Below are 18,277 nucleotides of genomic sequence, written 5' to 3' on the forward strand. Positions count from 1 at the left end.
TAAATACTATTTTTAATGTTCAATGTTCAAAGTATAGAGGTGTTCATTCAGAAAAGGTAAATTAGTGAGAAAATAGTTGTGTGTGTGTTCATTTTATACAATGTAGGGAGGTTTCACTGTAATTCGTTTGGTTAAACTGATTTGGGAGGAACGGTGTGCGTGGAAAAAAAATTTGAGGTATCCATTTGCTTCAATTGATGAGAACTTAGGTGGTAAAGAGTAATTTTTGAATGAGAGGTAAATCTGTAGTAAAATTTGATGTTGTACATGCTAATATTGTTCTGCCCACATGGAGGTGTTGAATGTAAATCAATTTTCATTCCTTGCATTCCTACATTTTACAAGTATGCACAAATGTTTGTCTGGAATCATAATAACCTATTGACCATGACCATACGGTATGCATAAATCCGTACTGTTTGATATGGATTTCGGTGTTAAATTATTTTAAAAGTATGCATTGTTTTATGATTATTTATAATATTTACTAAGCAAGTTTCAATATAAAAATGTGTATTATTCCATTTTGTTAACACATTGACTACCAAAAGCCGACTAGTCGGCTTTTCGCTGCCAACCGTAAACGACCAAACACCAATTAGTCTGTTTTTCTACCCTACAAACTGAAAATAACTCTCACAATTATGTACATCATCATATCGATTTCAAATTTGAAGGATTCATTTTGGGCTACTTACTAGGAAGTAAAAATAATAAATAAAAATATTCATTATTGTAAAATATATATATATATGTGTATATATATATATATATATATATATATATATATATATATATATATATATATATATATATATATATATATATATATATATATATATATATATATATATATATATATATATATATATATATATATATATATATATATATATATATATATATATATATATATATATATATATATATATATATATATATATATATATATATATATATATAATACAATACTTATATAAAATGTATGATTTAAGTAATTATTTTGTTGTGTAAATAATTATTTATAATATATTATATTATATTTTTCAAATCAATCTTTATCATTTATCAGATAGAAGAAACTCATTAATGATAATGAATAATAATAAAAAAATAAGAAAAATATTTATATATATATATATATGTTTGTACATACGTACCTATATATTTCTCATAAATATGTTTATTGCAGTTTCAATAGTAGATAGGTACTTAACAGTACTTACCTGCGCAGATATTTTTCTTAAAATTTGTAAGGAAATATGACTTCCTTTTCCTGCCATATGATTGCATTTAAGCGCGAAATTGTAATTTGTTTTTTTTTTTTGTAAAATAAAAAGTATATCACTAGAGTCACGGGTCTTACTTCTACTTTATAATTAAAATAATGTTGTTTAAACGAATAATACTACCGAGTTTTGTTTTACTTACACAAAAATAAAGTTATTCGCCGGCCGGTGGTCAAATGTCAAATCAACTGTCAGAAATAAATGTCACTATAAAAGTAGTTTGTTTTGCGTTGAAATTTAAATTTAAGAATAATAAAACAAAACAAAATGTGACGTAATATCTTATAAAACGGTTATATTCGATTTTAATTATCTCAATAAGAATATAATAAACAAGATATAAGATAAATATTGTATTAGACTGGTTCGAGTGTATTCAAAACATTGTAATGCTCATGAAATATTCCTTCTGATAAGAACGCATCGATAATTATATCAGAGTGGATGTAAATAATTAATTTGATAATAAAAGTTTAATAAAATCCAAATTAAAATTCCAGTCACCGTTACGCGATAGTGTTCTCACGTTCTGCCTTCCGCTGCGGAGTTGAACAAATTCGTCAATACATTTTTGCACGCAGTGAACTTGTTTCTCGAGAGAGTGTTAAGTCTAAATGTTTACGTAATTAAATTCTATTTGAATGAAAATATACCCCTTAGTGTGCACATTCAATTGGTAATTGAAAGCAATCATGCTTTCTTTTATTTTATTAGTGATAACTATTTTTGCAAGCCCTTTCGCTAAATGTTGCGCCGAACCTTCCAATAACTACATCTTCAGTTTGAATTCGGACAATGAATATGGAGAAGGATGGACCGTTGAAAACAAAAATGGATGTAAGTTTTTTCTTATAAATAATTAAAATAAAACCTTTAAATGGAATTCCATTTTCAAATAACCTTGATCTAATTCACCAATTCATCTTCTTTTTTCCTCCTAATGAATTTGCATATATTTATTTTGCCTTTATAATAATAATACGATTTATTGAAATTTAGTGCTATTCCTGGGAATTTTTGTTTAATATTCCCATTTGAGTACTCTTTTAATTGGGTTATTTATAATATTCAATGGCTTTAATTACTAAAATAAAATTTAAATTATTGCTTTTTATGTTTATAAAATCTTAAACTTGGGGGAAAATAAAATAAGTACATTTAACAAAAAGTTAAATACCTCCACCTAATAAATAATTAGAAAATACTAACATTTTTGTACACTTTTTTCTCATTTTTCTAATAAAAAAATTAATTAACAAAAAAATATGATGATAGTGGTGTATTGCTGGATTAATTTTCTAAATGGGTTTTTGATTTATGTTTAGTATACTGTTGTCTTCTTATTTTTCAAAGTTTGTTACGTAATGTACATCTATGCCTTAAAGGCTTGCACCCTTCGCCTCAAGGTTTGAACAAAGATAATAATAATAATAATAATAATAAAACCCTTATCCGCACCCCAATGGTGCATAGGGCACTGCGTCATATAAACGCAGTGTTATCTTGATCGTTTACACATGAAGGAAAGGTGATCAGCCCTCCGCTTCAGGTACCAGTCCAGGGTAATATTGAATAAATATGACAGTGAAAAAATCACTTATATTTATTTTACCCCCCTTGGGAATCGAACCCGGGACCTCCACAACGGTAGCCAAGCGTGCTGACCATTACACTACGGAGGCGGACAAAGATAACTAAATAAAATACGAATTTTTCAAATAATCCAAAAAACATGGTTCTAATATGGTGAAAGTCTACGATGCCTCAGTTGTATTTGCACTTAGCTTTCGGGAAGGAATATTTTAAGGAATGTGATGCTGATATTCTGTTGAAAAATGGCTTGCCGTGGAGTTCAATATTTGAAGAATAAAAATGGAAACAAAATAATAAATCACATTTTTTTTTCATATATTTAAAATAACATTAGATTTTTTTTAAATGCTTCAAATAAAAAATATGTTTAAAATATTAGGCCCAATTGGTGAAAAGAAACTTTTTATATATTTCATGCCTTTGCATTTATCCTTCCATATTATATTGAAATAACACGCATGGTAATATTTTGAATTTGTGTCTTTATAATGGAAATCAAAATGGTTCTATTTGGCCTGAGCGTGGTTAGTATCATATCATAGAAATGTGTCCTTTAATTGTATGTATTAATAATAACTGATTACATGACAAGCAAAGAAAATAATCACTATAAAAAAATATTTGAATACAGTGGAACCTCTCATAACGAATAACTTCCATAATGAGAAAAAAAAGTGAAAAACTTGCTTCCTTAACGAGTGACATTTTGCATTACGAGTTACTTAGAATGGGCAAGTCCCTTTTTTTCACGACACCCACTTGTGAGCCGGGACTTCCGCGCTAGTCAAAACAAAAAATGTTTCGCTTAACGACTAAGATTCTGGAATGAATTATGCTTGTTATGAGAGGTTCCATTGTATATGACAAAATGTCTGATCCAATGCAAAAACATGAAGAAATATTTTGCTTTTTTAACAGCTATAAATGCCAATGCAACTGTTCCGGGAGGTATATACTCGGATTTGATGAATGCTGAAATTATTAGTGATGCTTACTTCAAAAACAATGACGTCGAAACAAGATGGATATCTAAAACGTCATGGCTATACAAAAGGACATTTTCAGGTGAGTCCACACGGAAGTAATGCAGGGTGTTTGGTGGGTGAAAAAAAGATTATAGAAGAAGTCAAGACTGGCTCCTATACGCAAATAAGCTGTGCATAGGGCACAGTAATAACTCAATTATGTTTGTTTACATGAAGGCAGGGTGGTCAATTCTTTGGTCCAGATTTATGGATATAGGAGTGGAATTGTTTGATGGGACGTAAATGAGGGATTTCAGAATGAAGGACATTATTGTTATATGAGAAACAAAACAGAGGAGGAAAAGTAGGTACTATAGAAGACGAAAGGGAGAACAGCAATACCTAAGGCCTCAGGATTGCATACCCGTACTCATACTAAATTGTGTGCATTGTACTTGACTTCCTTAAGGATAAATTGTAATTCAAAGGTTACAAGCCATGTAAATACCCAAGATTCTCATATTCCCTTCCCACAAACTTCTTTCTCTCTTTTGAGGTATCAAAAATATACTAGGTGGAACAGTGATTAAACCATTTTTTTGTAGTGTCGCATTTAAATTTTTTGTTGCTAAAATTACTAAATATAATTGCCATCATTGATTTTGCGAAAGCCACTGTTTTTTTTTCGCCTTAAATTGTCATAAATAATTCACTTTTTTCCCCTGTCAAAAGCTGTGCACCAAGGCACAAGGCACCAAAGGTTCTTTGTCGTGATAATAAAGAACTGCACATGTTCACACGTGCTTCTATGTTAGCGGCGGATAGGTCATGCGGCATCCAAATACTCCTCTATTGCACTTTTTCTTCCTAGTTTAAATAAAACTGTGCTGCAAACTAGGATAATATCAGAGTTTCTGGTTTAATTCTTGAAGTACCTCTAACAAGTACGGACACAAACTATTTCAAAATAATAGCATAACTCCTGGTCCACCTTATTGGTTTTTATCACACGGATACAAATCATCATCACTTGTTTTTTTTCCAGTGTCAAGTGACATCCTAGAAAAAGATACTGTAGAAATAGTCTTCCATGGGCTAGATACAATTGCATTTATTACCGTCAACGACAGACCAGTGGCAACGACAGACAATATGTTTGTAAGATATAAATATAATGTAAAGGAATATCTCAAGGTTTGTATTTTTGTAATAATTACTAGCAGCTAGCTAATTTATATTTAATAGCAGTTATTCAATTGACTAGCCTTATATTATAACAACATTTGACCTATCAAAAATCTATAACTAGTTTGTTATAATTTATTAGGATTCAACATATTTTCCACACATTATTTGATAAAACGTTACAAGGTCTGAGAAGCAGAAAGATATTAAATCAAGTTGATACTATTTCCTAGATAGTCTTAACTTCATTGCGGTTGATACTACTTATTTCAGCCTTCTTCTTGTGTCCAGTATTGAATAAAAGCCTCCCACTTGGACTTCCGCAGTTCTCTGTTGGCCTCCAGTCAAGCACCTTTTTCGTCCATCTATCACAAACATACGCGATAGTTGATAGATGACCAGTTGACACATAAATGTTTATTTTATCCTTTTTAGAAGGGTGAGAACAATATAACAGTGGAATTCGACTCGCCCGTGTTAACCGCCGCCACCTTGAATGAAAAGGAAATGATTCCGCCGGAGTGTGTTCCTGACTATTACAACGGAGAATGTCACGCTAACCAACTGAGAAAGATGCAAGCTTCCTTCTCTTGGGATTGGGGTCCAGCTTTGCCTTCTGTCGGTATTTGGTAAATAAATTTTATACTTAACATCCACCTTGTAAAATATGTTTAGAATTCTTAAAGTTAATAATGAAAAGAACATTTAAATAAATATTTTATTCATCTTTAAACAGTTTTTATTTGTACAAATGTTTAGATATATATATATATTTTTTTAATTATTCCTGTTTCACTCTTTTCTGAGTTTTTTTTTGTCATATATTACAATGCACATTATATGGAATGCAATAGCCTTATCTTAACACATTGTTAGCGGGCAGTTTTTTCATCGACTAACCCTAATCAATATATTAGTGTCGTATATGAATCACATGTAACTAGTCACAAATCACCCCAAATCCAATTTCGATCTGTACAATGTTTTTTGGCGTCTCTTGCGCTCTAAAAAGTAAGCAAATAGAACGCTTATAAGCGTCTCCCGCTCTCGACCAACAGTGTGTAAAAGACGCTTTTAAGCGTTTCCCGCAAACAATGTAAGCAAAAAAAAACAAATTTAAGTTAATTTTGAATTTTTGCTTGCAACGACTTTTTGAAACTGGTCTTCAATTGTTGTCTGCACTACAATAACGTAAAATTTGAGCCTGACACTTATAATAAGCGATGTTGTGTTCCATTTTAGGAAACCTGTCAACCTGGAAGCCTACAACAGCGCAGTGATAAGGGACATAATGACCGTCACTACACACTCGGAAAGCGAGGCGGCCTGGGATTTGAGTGTGAAGGTCTATTTGGATGTTTCCAGCGGAATAAGTGATCTAGAAGGACATCTAGAGGCAATTATTACTGCAGAGAATGGTGTTAAAATTAGAGTATACGATTTTATACAAACCAAAGTGCTAAAGTCGAGGGTTGTAGAAAAAGTTTTAAATATGTCCATCAGCGATGTAAGTATATCATCAAATCAATATCTACAATTTGTGAATAAAATATCTGATAGGGATTTGCACATATTCTTAGTGACTCATATGTCGCCTAAGCTTGTCTGCCTCGTAATGTTAGTGGCTAGCGCATTCGTCTATCTAGCGAATCGAGTCTAGCGAATCGAGCCCAGGACCTCCGTGCTGGAGGTCCTGGGCTCGATTCTCAGGAGGGTCAAAAAAAATTGAGTGATTTTTCTCTATAATATTTCCCTGGTTGGTACCTGAAGCGCAGGACTTATCACCTTGGTTTTGTGTAATTATCAATCAATTTGACATCTCGTGGATAAAATGCCGTGCCCTATGCACCATTTGGTGTGGATAAGGGTTAGGAAGAAGCTTCTACGTGTACAGGTACATGCAACCAGGGCTGCCCTGGCTTTCTTGTATTTTTTTATACTAATTTATTTTCCGTAATAATACCTTATTGTCAGAAATAAAACCTGTAGATCCAGTCAAGGGTTTACACCATGGCACCTCTCTTAAAATGCCCAAATCATTTTATCAATAAAAGATATAGACGTGCAGAGTCGTGCATTTTATATGGGCAGAAAAGCAGTGCCTACCCTGGTTTACTCGCGTTCCATATAGGAACACGACCAGTGCGTACTTTGCCTTATCCTTACCCAGCCCTACTGCCTATCCTGATTAAAAACTCTGTGTACTCCACTGCGGATGTGAAACCCTAATCCCGCTAAGTATGACCGTTGTCGATTTGCAGGCAGAAATTGAAAGATGGTGGCCAAATGGATTCGGAAAACAAATGCTCTATAAATTAAATGTCACGTTCCAAAGTATGCAGTTTGCTGATGAATACTTCTACAAATCTGTCAAAATTGGTTTTAGGACTATTGAACTTATTCAAGAACCATTAGGTTAGTACATTTCATTTATTATATACACAGATAATTCACAAAACTATCAATTACACCATTACTCCGTAGGGGGGGCAGACAGAATCGCCAAACTACTATATCTTTGCATATATTATTCGCCGCTTCCACATTCATACCTGCTATTATTCCGACTCCTGACCTATCCTTCTCTGCTTCTATTTCCGACTACATTTACCACATATTTTACCGTTCTTTCCTCGTTCGAACGTACCAGACTATCGCACACACCTTTCTCAATTTGATTGATATTACTTATCTTAGTTTTACATTGTTTCCTTATTTTATCATTCGAACATAATAATACATAATTTTGCTGCTTATTTGTCTCAGCGATCGCATTCAGTCTACTTTCAACCTTCTTTCACCGACTCCGTGCTTTGTTTCCATCTAAATTTCATTTTAATACTATTTTTGTAGGCCCAAACAACTCATTATTAAAAATAAGAATTAAGTGTATAATAGAATTAAATTGGTATTCTATATAAAACCGAAAAAAAAATGTATTACCAACAAACATAACTAACAAGTGTAAGTCCCTCTCCAAGCACAAGAGCTAAGTCTCTTTATTGGAGAAAACTTCGTTTTCTATTTTAAGATGGTTAGTAGAAAGATTTAGAAAATTATTTAAAATTATTTTTTTAAAACTTTTATAACCATATTTAATAATAAATAAAAATAAATAGTAATGGGCCAATCTTATGCGCATTTTAAATAGAATCACTTGAACCTTTGTCATTCTGATGTTAAGTCAGTTACTATATTTGTTTAGCTAAAATATAGTGTTATTGGATCAATTTACGAAGATTTTTTTATTTCCACAACAAATCACATTTTTAACCTTCATTTAGTCTCATGACACCATTTTGATTTAAAACCATGTTCTGAGCCGATACTACTAATCAAACTTCATTACAAACTATGCAACATTATGGAAAATCATTTTGACTTAGATCTGTGCTAACATGCGGTCAATGATTCTTCTGCACTCCCGGTACTATGGCAGACTTACGTAAATCAATGACAATTAATTAATGTTCAATATTTCAGATAACGGTCTCACATTTTACTTCAAAGTTAATGGTCATCCTATTTTTATGAAGGGGTCTAACTGGATTCCCGGAAAAATTCTACCAGAATTGGGTTATGAAGAAAAATTAGGTAAGAATTGTTCATGCAGACAACATGCTTAATGAGAAACAGGTGGATTCTCCAACTGGAGTGTGATGCTCACAACATCGACTCCCTGAACCCGCAGGAGATGCTAAGAAGCGGAGTCGTCACCAAGTTGTACATGGACTACCCGGAAAGTTTAGTTGTGTAGATGAAAAACTACAATGAAAGAGGATAAACGTCGGAGCCGGGAATTGTAGAACAATTATGACCAATATTTACGGAGCTAAAGTGTAGTGGAGTGGAGCGACTGAACGCTGCTCTACCCTCTTTTTTTCTCCCACATAATGCATACTAGAAAGCACTGTAGTAAAAATGTAAGAATCCCTTACCCGTAGCATGACCTTGCATTTATAAGCAGGGTGCAAAAAAGTGAAAGAGAAAAAAAAACTTAATGCAGAACTATTCTGTGTAGAATACGTGTACAATTTCTTTTTATTCATGCATTGTGTTATTTATGCTACTGATATTGTCATTCAGAAAATTCTTAATGTAAATATAAAGCTTTACAAACATTATTCTTCCTCTAACCCTTATTCGCACCCAATGGTGCATAGGGCACTGCATCATATTAAAGCAGTATTATCTTGGGAAAGGTCATCAATCCTGCTCTTTATGTACCAGCCTAGAGTACTATCAAACAAATATGTACTAGAGTGAAAAATCATCTTTATTTATTTTGACCCTCCTAGGAATCAAAACTGAGACCTCAGGCATAGTAGCCAAATGCGCTAATCACTACACTACAGAGGCAGAATATTATCAATCTACATTTTGAATTGAAAATACTACCAACTGTTTGAGAAAATTTATAATCGAAAGTTTAATTTCCTCCCCTGTAAAATTTCCTTTTATGCAGTTAGGATAGTTATACATTGATATTTACATAAATCCGGTATTTCAATATCCGGTGTCGGGTGGTCCCGTGGTTAGTGTCGCGGACTCAGAGTTTCTCGGTTCGAACCCACTTTACCACAACTTGATACCTATTTCTAATAATGAGCAACTTAGGCTCACAGAAATATGTAGTATGAAATTGAAATATTTGTGTAAATCGTAAAAACACAAATATTTCTTTTTATTTAAAAAAAATTATATGCATTTTTCCTTTTCTTCAATTGGACTTATGAATTTTTTTGTTTTAGTTGACAATCTTTTGAATGCCGCTAAAGAAATTCATATGAATATGTTGCGTGTGTGGGGAGGAGGGGTCTATGAGTCGGATTACTTCTACGAGAAGTGCGATGAACTCGGAATCCTCGTGTGGCAAGATATGATGTTTGCTTGCAGCATGTACCCGGTCTATAATGATTTCATCAGGTAAGAAATGATACAGTTATATTATTCACCGTTTTCCTGTGTTTAATCACAAAACACCGACGAGGGCGGGCTGTCTTTATTTCATTTTAAATAATTTAAATCCTTTAAATGTCATTCAACATCATGACATTAAATAAATGTAAACCACTAAAATAATTTTGATCACTGAACCAGTAAATAATAATTCATTATATGTACAAATGACACATCAAATATTTTAACCCTCTTGTGAATCTATGAGAATAATAAGTTAATAATAAAAATGAAAATGATATTTTCTGGCGTTTCTCATGTATGTGATTATAATCCGGGATTCGGACCTCACATACTAATATAAGAGTTTCTGCTCAATAAAAAGCTTCTTTTCATCTCACCAATAGGTGTCTCTAGTGAAGTTCTAGTGATTCAAGAACAAGGTTTCTAAATTGGTTCATATACGTAGAACTTTCGAGAATTTGAGTAGCGTGGTTGTCAATAATGGGTAGAATTGATTAATGCTATTTGTGTGTAAAGTGATCACTTAAACCAGCCTTTGACAGTCGTCAGCCCCGTAAATGCCCAGACTTCCATATTCTTCTTAATCTTTGATGACATGTCAAAAAATATTATGTATCTTAATTGTTTTCAGTTCCGTTTCTCTAGAAATAGAGCAAGTTATAAAGCGACTCCAGCATCATCCCAGCATCGCCATATGGGCCGGGAACAATGAAAACGAGGCGGCTCTCCGGGACAACTGGTACGGCACGAATAGTAACTTCGAGCACTACAAGAGCGAGTACATCAGTCTGTACGTGGACACGATCAAACCTATCGTCAATAACTTGGATCCCACCAGGACGTACGTGGTCTCCAGCCCCAGCAACGGCTTGCAATCCGAGTCAGAAGGCTTTGTCGCTCAGAATCCGTCAGACTCTCGCTACGGAGACACTCACTACTACAACTACATCCAGAACTTGTGGTCCATGGATACGTACCCCAAGTCTCGGTTCTGTTCGGAATATGGATTCCAATCTCTACCGTCTTATGAGACATTGGCTTCGGCCACGGACGTTGTAGAAGATTTGCATATAGAAAGCGAGTTCATGAACCACCGGGAGCACAGTGAATCCAATAATTACAACAGTATGAAGCTGCAAATGGCCATGCAGTTTGGAGAGATCGATTCTTCCGTCACAGATGAATTAAAAGTGTTTATATATTACAGTCAGGTATGCCTCGACATTTTCTGTATTTTATTCCATTTTAACCTTTTAACTGCAACTTTTAACGGCAACGTAATCAGTCCTCGCACCGGTCCGGGTTTAATATTAAATAAATATGAGAATGAAAATCGCATGATCAAGTATTTCAAATACTTGAAAGTGGTCAGGTAAGGAATCGGAATAATCGGCAGGTATTTATGAGGTATTTTTGTCCGCCTCCGTAGTGTAATGGTCAGCACGCTCGGCTACCGTACTGGAGGTCCCGGGTTCGATTCCCAGGGGGGCTCAAATAAATATAAGTGATTTTTTCACTCTTATATTTATTCAATATTACCTTGGACTGGTACCGGAAGGGGAGGGCTGATCACCTTTCCTTCATGTGTTAACGGTCAAGATAACGCTGTGTTTATATGATGCAGTGCCCTATGCACCATTGGGGTGCGGATAAGGGTTTGAATGAATGAATTTATTAGGAGATGCATGAATGTGGAAGAGGCATGTATATGTATTGTTTGCAAATACAGATTGGTGTGCCGTTCTATTCTCTCTGCCTACCCCTGCGGAGAAGCAGCGTGATGGTTAGTTAGTTAGTTAGTGAAAATCGCCCATAATTATTTTAACCCCCCTGGAAATTGAACCTGAGACCTCCAGTACTGTAGCTTATCACTGCACTACCATAATATATAATGAATCTCATCAAACACTACTCCCCACTGTTGCATTATATTACAAATAAATTGTTTCTTTTTTATGAGCAGATTATACAAGCTTGGGCCATGAAAACTGAAACAGAATTCTACAGGCAGTCTCGAAGTGACTGGATGACAATGGGCGCTCTATACTGGCAGCTTAACGATGTCTGGCAAGCGCCAACATGGTCTGGAATAGGTATATCTTTTCACTAAGATCTTTAATATGTATCTCAAGCTGTACAGACCCGGTGTACGTTACAATACAAGCTCTTCATAAACGACTTTACGTGAACAAATACTCTTAGTAGATTTGTAAGTTTTTTATTTAACTATTCGAACTCTTATAAACTCTTGAGAGATTATAATATTCTTGAGGTGTTAAAAATGGGTAACTATTACTTTTTGGTTACCCATTGGGATGGTTACTTTTTCTAGGTTTATATTTCTTTCCAGCTGGAAATTTGCAATAAAATTTTCTCTTCAAATTCAAAAAACCGAGTCAAGTTACGTCTTTTAAAAATTAATTAATTAATTTGATCACCCGTGTCTATAATATTCCTTTTTTACTCCATGGCGTACATACTTTATTGACTGCTTCAAACAAAATTTTTGGTTAAATTTGTGTATCTTGTATTGTGTATGTAAAAGGGAAACAACATGCTGAAGTGGAATTTTTAGTTTGCTAGTTCTTAGTTTTAGCAATATATCTAGATGGATTCCATTATTTTCACTCGTTCATTTTATCTAGAGAAAGTCATTTGATGTTTGCGTAAAACCTTTTCTTTTCCTACAGAATTTGGCGGCCACTGGAAAATGTTGCACTATTATGGAAGAGATTTCTTCAGTCCAGTTTTAATATCTCCGAGACATCTGCTCACAAACGAAATAACAGTTCACGTCATAAATGATAATCTCACGCCAATTGTGAATGCTAGTATGATCATTGAAGTCTTTAATTGGAACAGTTTTACTCCGGTGGATAAGCAAACCTCACAGGTGGACGTGAAACCGTTAACAGCTGAGAAATTTGATTCTAATCTGATATTACCGCCAGCCACAGAGCTGAAACGCATTTTCTATAGATTTTCTCTGAAAGACAGTCAGTCTAATTTACTAAGTCCTTACAACTACATATTACCGGTACCGTTGGTAGATATGGAAGGATACTCACCACCCAAAATAAGAGTAGTTATCCACATGCCCAAATCAGTGAGTATTACTATAATTTAGACACAAAAGACATCTGACAATCAGACATCAATCATGTTTCTTTTAAAACGTTTAAGAGAAATATTGTTGATCTCTATTACACTATTTGATTACTTGATAAAGAAATGTAAGTTATAATATTATATACAGTGAAACCTCTATCTATCGTTTTTAAAGGGACCTTTTAAAATAAACTATGAATGCGGGAAAACAATGAATGCGGGATTAAGAGGTCAATATGCAAGTAGAAACGACCGAGTAAAGATACCGTCTTCCCAATCTGCATAACCATTCGTAAGCTAGAATTCTAAGAAGAAACAGGTTTCAGATGCAAATGTATTTATTCAAAAAAAATACAAACCTTAATAGAATTTAAAAAAACTAAAGTTTGTTGATTAAATTTTTTTTTTTAACTGTTTAATTTTCGTAAGTCAACAGTATATTTTCGGCCTCGCAAATAGTATTTTTTTCAGCATCGGTTATAGAATGTGCGTTGTAGACAGTTTTCTTTCAAAGAGTGTGCACGCTTCTGGAAATGCAGGTACAGGCAGCGGCTCCTTTTCATCAATATCGACCTCTCCTGCTATCGGTTGCACGAGCTTTCGATAGTTTCTATCCCATACGTTGCCGTTGAATGTTAGAAAATTGAAAAGAATGTAAAAAAAACAAACAAAACAGACAAAATGCATCAAATATGCAGCTTAATTCGAAAGATTAATACGGTAAATGGTGATAGAGAAACGATCGATGCGGTTTAGTTTAGTATGAAATGAATTCGGGATAGAAGAAATAAACGACACATCCGGGAAAACGATTGTTCGAGGAACGATAGATAGAGGTTTCACTGTAATTATACTTATGTACATGACAGTTTTTTTTAGATCACTTTTAAAAGTGAAAACCTGTAATTGGAATTTTTTTTTTTATTTTATTTTATTATAATTTGTTGTTTTTTTGTAAATATTCTGTTTGTTTTCCAATAAATAAATAAATAAACAAAACAGACAATACAATTCCACTTTTTTATGCTGATTGTTATCGTGGTGCTCGCACACCTCAGTCAGCATCTAAGGCAGCTACAGTATGCATCGCTTGCAGCATTTGTGAGTGACCAGTACCAAAGATTCGATTCTTAATTTATCAGGACTCAAAGCTAAATTTGTACTCAAATTGTATCAACTTCTGGCTCTATCTTTTTACAATTGAAATCTGTTATTATCCTGATTTTTATTTTTATTTTTTCCTTTTGTACTCTTGAAATTAAAGTAATCTTGAAATTAAAGAGTGACACACATTAAAAATGTTTATGTATATTATTTGATATTGTTATCTTATTATTCTTTATTCGCCTCCGTAGCGTAATGGTCAGCACGCTCAGCTACCGTTCTGGGTTCGATTCCCAGAGGGGGTCTAATAAATATAAGTGATTAATTTATTCAATGTAACCCTGGACTGGTACCTGAAGCGGAGGGTTGATCACCTTTCCTTCGTGTGTTAACAATCTAGATAACACTGCGTTTATATGATGCAGTGCCCTATGCACCATTGGGGTGCGGATAAGGGTTCGAACGAAAATGAATATCTTTTTCTTCAAAGCTCAAGTAGATAATTTACTATCGGAAAGATTTGTGCCAAAAAATTTTTTTTTTTAAATTGTTTTTGTAATTTGTTTCTTTCCTTTTAGTTTGATGACTTGGAGACAATCATATTGGACATGGACGTTATTTCTGATGGTATCGGTCTATTTGTGTGGTTGGAAATCCCTCACGATACTGGATATGTCTCGGAGAATGGATTCATTCTGACGGAGGAAACCAAGAGAATAAAATTGTACATACCTCAAGAAAAGAACCTTTCAAAGCTTCAGTTTATCCTTCAGGATATCAAATATCAAGTATACGATCCGAGACATTTTCGTAGGAACATTGAAGTAAAAGCAGTTTTTAAATGAGTGACTAATCTAATGTGATGTTAATCAAATATTTATCAACACTATAATATGTACAATTATTTTATATCTATAAATTCATGTAAATAAATATTCTGAACTTCCATTTTGAATTTGATTAATACTTAAACAAAACAATAAATACTTTCCATATTTTTTTTGACATCTCAACAAAGATGAAGAATTTGGAAGTCTGGGCATTTACGGGGGTTATGACCATCATAGGCTGGTTTAAGTGATCACTTTACACACATGTAATATTCACCAATTCTACCCATTATTGACAACCACAGCACTCAAATTCTTGGAAGTTCTATATATATGAACCAATTTCGAATTGTTGTTCTTGAATCACTAGAACTTCACTAGAGACATCTATTGGTGAGATCGTCGGCCCCGTAAATGCCCAGACTTCCATATTCTTCTTCATCTTTGAAACTGACTTTGACACACTCAAAATGTTGTAAATAAATACTTTAACTACAATTTTCAACCATAGAGGACCTGGACAACCTGGAGTTTGCATTGAAGAATCTGAAGCAATTTTGTCACTCGAAATATACACAGCTTTCGAAATTTGAGTGATATTATTACACACAACTAGTTTCGAAATCAACTGTAGTTTTCGAAACTAGTCGTGTGTAATGAAATTAAACTCAATAAGTGGTATTATACAAGTGTTTAATTTTTTTAAATAAACAACTAAACAAACTTACTATACCCACATTGTTTAACACTCAACGATCTTTAATTAACATTAAATACCATAAATCAAAATATACATAGAAAACTTCATAAAACAAAATTGACTGCATAAAAAAAATTGGTATCTAGTCTATCATAAAAGCAGTTAAAACAAATCATTGTATAGAATAAAAACACATGTATTTGGTGTTAATTGTATAATATTTATTGAATGGTAAAAAACATAAAAAAATAAGTACAAAAAAGTTCAAATACAAAACCTAAGAATTAATATATATATATATATATATATATATATATATATATATATATATATATATATATATATATATATATATATATATATATATATATATATATATATATATATATATATATATATATATATATATATATATATATATATATATATATATATATATATATATATATATATATATATATATATATATATATATATATATATATATATATATATATATATATATATATATATATATATATATATATATATATATATATATATATATATATATATATATATATATATATATATATATATATATATATATATATATATTAATATATATATATATATATATATATATATATATATATATATATATATATATATATATATATATATATATATATATATATATATATATATATATATATATATATATATATATATATATATATATATATATATATATATATATATATATATATATATATATATATATATATATATATATATATATATATATATATATATATATATATATATATATATATATATATATATATATATATATATATATATACATATGTAAGAAATATATCCAATTCATGTTGTTTTTGTATTTACATAAATAAAATTTCATGGAATAAATTCAATAGAATAGAAATGTAGAATGTACTTTTACAACTTTTTATATGCAAACATCATTTTTTTATTTTTTAGCGTGAAATTAGCAGTGACTATAAAGATTGTAAAAAAAAAAAAAAATTACTTTTATAAAATGTCATTTAAGTATCAGAAATAAATTTGTGTTTATTAATTATTTTAGAGTGTAAATACCCGCTATAAATATTTGTCCGCCTCCATAGTGTAATGGTCAGCACGCACGGCTACCGTTCTGTAGGTCGCAGGTTCGATTCCCAAGGGGGGTAAAATAAATATAAGTGAGTTTTTCACTGTTATATTTATTCAATATTACCCTGGACCTGTACCTGAAGCGGAGGGCTGATCACCTTTCCTTCATGCGTAAACGATCAAGATAACACTGCGTTTATATGACGCAGTGCCCTATGCACCATTGGGGTGGGGATAAGGGTTTTATTATTATTATTAATATCCGCTAAAAACCGTTAAATAACCGCTCTACCAGTGGTGTGCACAGAGATTCTAATCAGGGTAGACAGGGTAGAGTTGGGTAGAGTAGGGTAAGGTCCTTATCCTTAAGGCATAGTTAGGCACTGGTCGTGTTTCTATATGGAACGCGAGTAATCCTAGGTAGGCACTGCTTTTCTGCCTATATAGGCATTCTATATAGAATGCACGCCTCTGCGCTCTACCTCATCGGACATGCGTAATACCTGCGCAGAGTACCTGCCGGATAACACTAACCTGTATTGCATACGCACGGTCATAAAACTAGAATGTGTATGGTTTGGATATATACACCTCTCCGGCATCCTGAAAGGTATTTTTATATAAATTAGTGAGACTGACTTTCAGTTTCACTAACAATTTTTCAACTATTATTTGTTTTATAATTAAAATGTAACTTATGTTTTAAAATCACTATAAATTATTGTAGTGATCTTAAAACAAAGTTACATTTTAATTATAAAATGGAAAATCACAAAGGTAGTGTATAAATTATATTACATATTTGTTTTGTCTGAAGGCAAAACATCCAAAATTATAAATATCAAATAAGCCTTTTAATGTTTATTTTTTTTTTAGAAAAAATTAAAAATTTAGGGCGGTAAAGGCAAATACGATATCTAGTAGACATGTTTCTTATCTTGGATATTAAATATACCAATATTTTGTTAAAACATTAAAACATCTCTAATAATTCCCATTGTGCCAGTACAAAAAAAACTCAACAAATATGGACAAATCAATTAAATTATATGTATTTACACACATAAATTACTATGGATATTGTATATCATAAATTCTATATTTAAAAAAAAACTCACAACACATCACAGTATGAATCAATTTGATCTTTAAAAAATCAAAAAAAGCAAATAAAGTTAAACAACCAACCTTGAAACAACAATTATGAGTTTATATAAACATATTTTATACGTTGACTAACTGACTAGACATTTAAAAAAATATAATTTAAGTGGTACATAATGTGATTGAAAAGAAACTATAAAATATATTGTTGTTGGTTCCTCAATACTTCCGATTGACTAAACCAAAAAAGGACAATATTAATGTATTAAGATTTTCTTAAATATTTTTAAATTTTACTAGAGGTCGTATATATGAAGGATCGTAAAAAAAACTATGTAATTTAATTACAAAACAGCTAAA

At 32.0% G+C, this 18,277-nt stretch overlaps 1 protein-coding gene across 1 annotated transcript; it reads left to right on the top strand.

Annotated features, from left to right (window-relative positions):
* Nucleotides 1–1,479: 1,479 nt before the first annotated feature.
* On the top strand, nucleotides 1,480–15,114 carry LOC148310215 (beta-mannosidase-like). Its single transcript, XM_088258884.1, has 12 exons — nucleotides 1,480–2,126; nucleotides 3,801–3,947; nucleotides 4,893–5,041; nucleotides 5,468–5,661; nucleotides 6,275–6,539; nucleotides 7,294–7,447; nucleotides 8,516–8,626; nucleotides 9,784–9,958; nucleotides 10,587–11,166; nucleotides 11,919–12,048; nucleotides 12,646–13,061; nucleotides 14,746–15,114. The coding sequence occupies exons 1-12, from the start codon at nucleotides 1,982–1,984 to the stop codon at nucleotides 15,010–15,012; spliced, it is 2,733 nt and encodes a 910-aa protein (XP_088115010.1). The 5' UTR covers nucleotides 1,480–1,981; the 3' UTR covers nucleotides 15,013–15,114.
* The last annotated feature ends 3,163 nt before the right edge of the window (nucleotides 15,115–18,277 follow it).

This window comes from Brachycentrus maculatus, unplaced genomic scaffold, assembly GCF_059751285.1.
Source record: "Brachycentrus maculatus isolate JH-2025_06_01 unplaced genomic scaffold, ASM5975128v1 h1tg000104l, whole genome shotgun sequence".
NCBI classification, from domain to species: Eukaryota; Metazoa; Arthropoda; class Insecta; order Trichoptera; family Brachycentridae; genus Brachycentrus; species Brachycentrus maculatus.

Coding starts and splice junctions, on each gene's coding strand:
- LOC148310215 (XM_088258884.1), top strand. CDS start 1,982: ATGCTTTCTTTTATTTTATTAGTGATAACTATTTTTGCAAGCCCTTTC. Junction 2,127..3,800: donor CGTTGAAAACAAAAATGGAT/GTAAGTTTTTTC, acceptor CTTTTTTAACAG/CTATAAATGCCAATGCAACT. Junction 13,062..14,745: donor TTATCCACATGCCCAAATCA/GTGAGTATTACT, acceptor CTTTCCTTTTAG/TTTGATGACTTGGAGACAAT.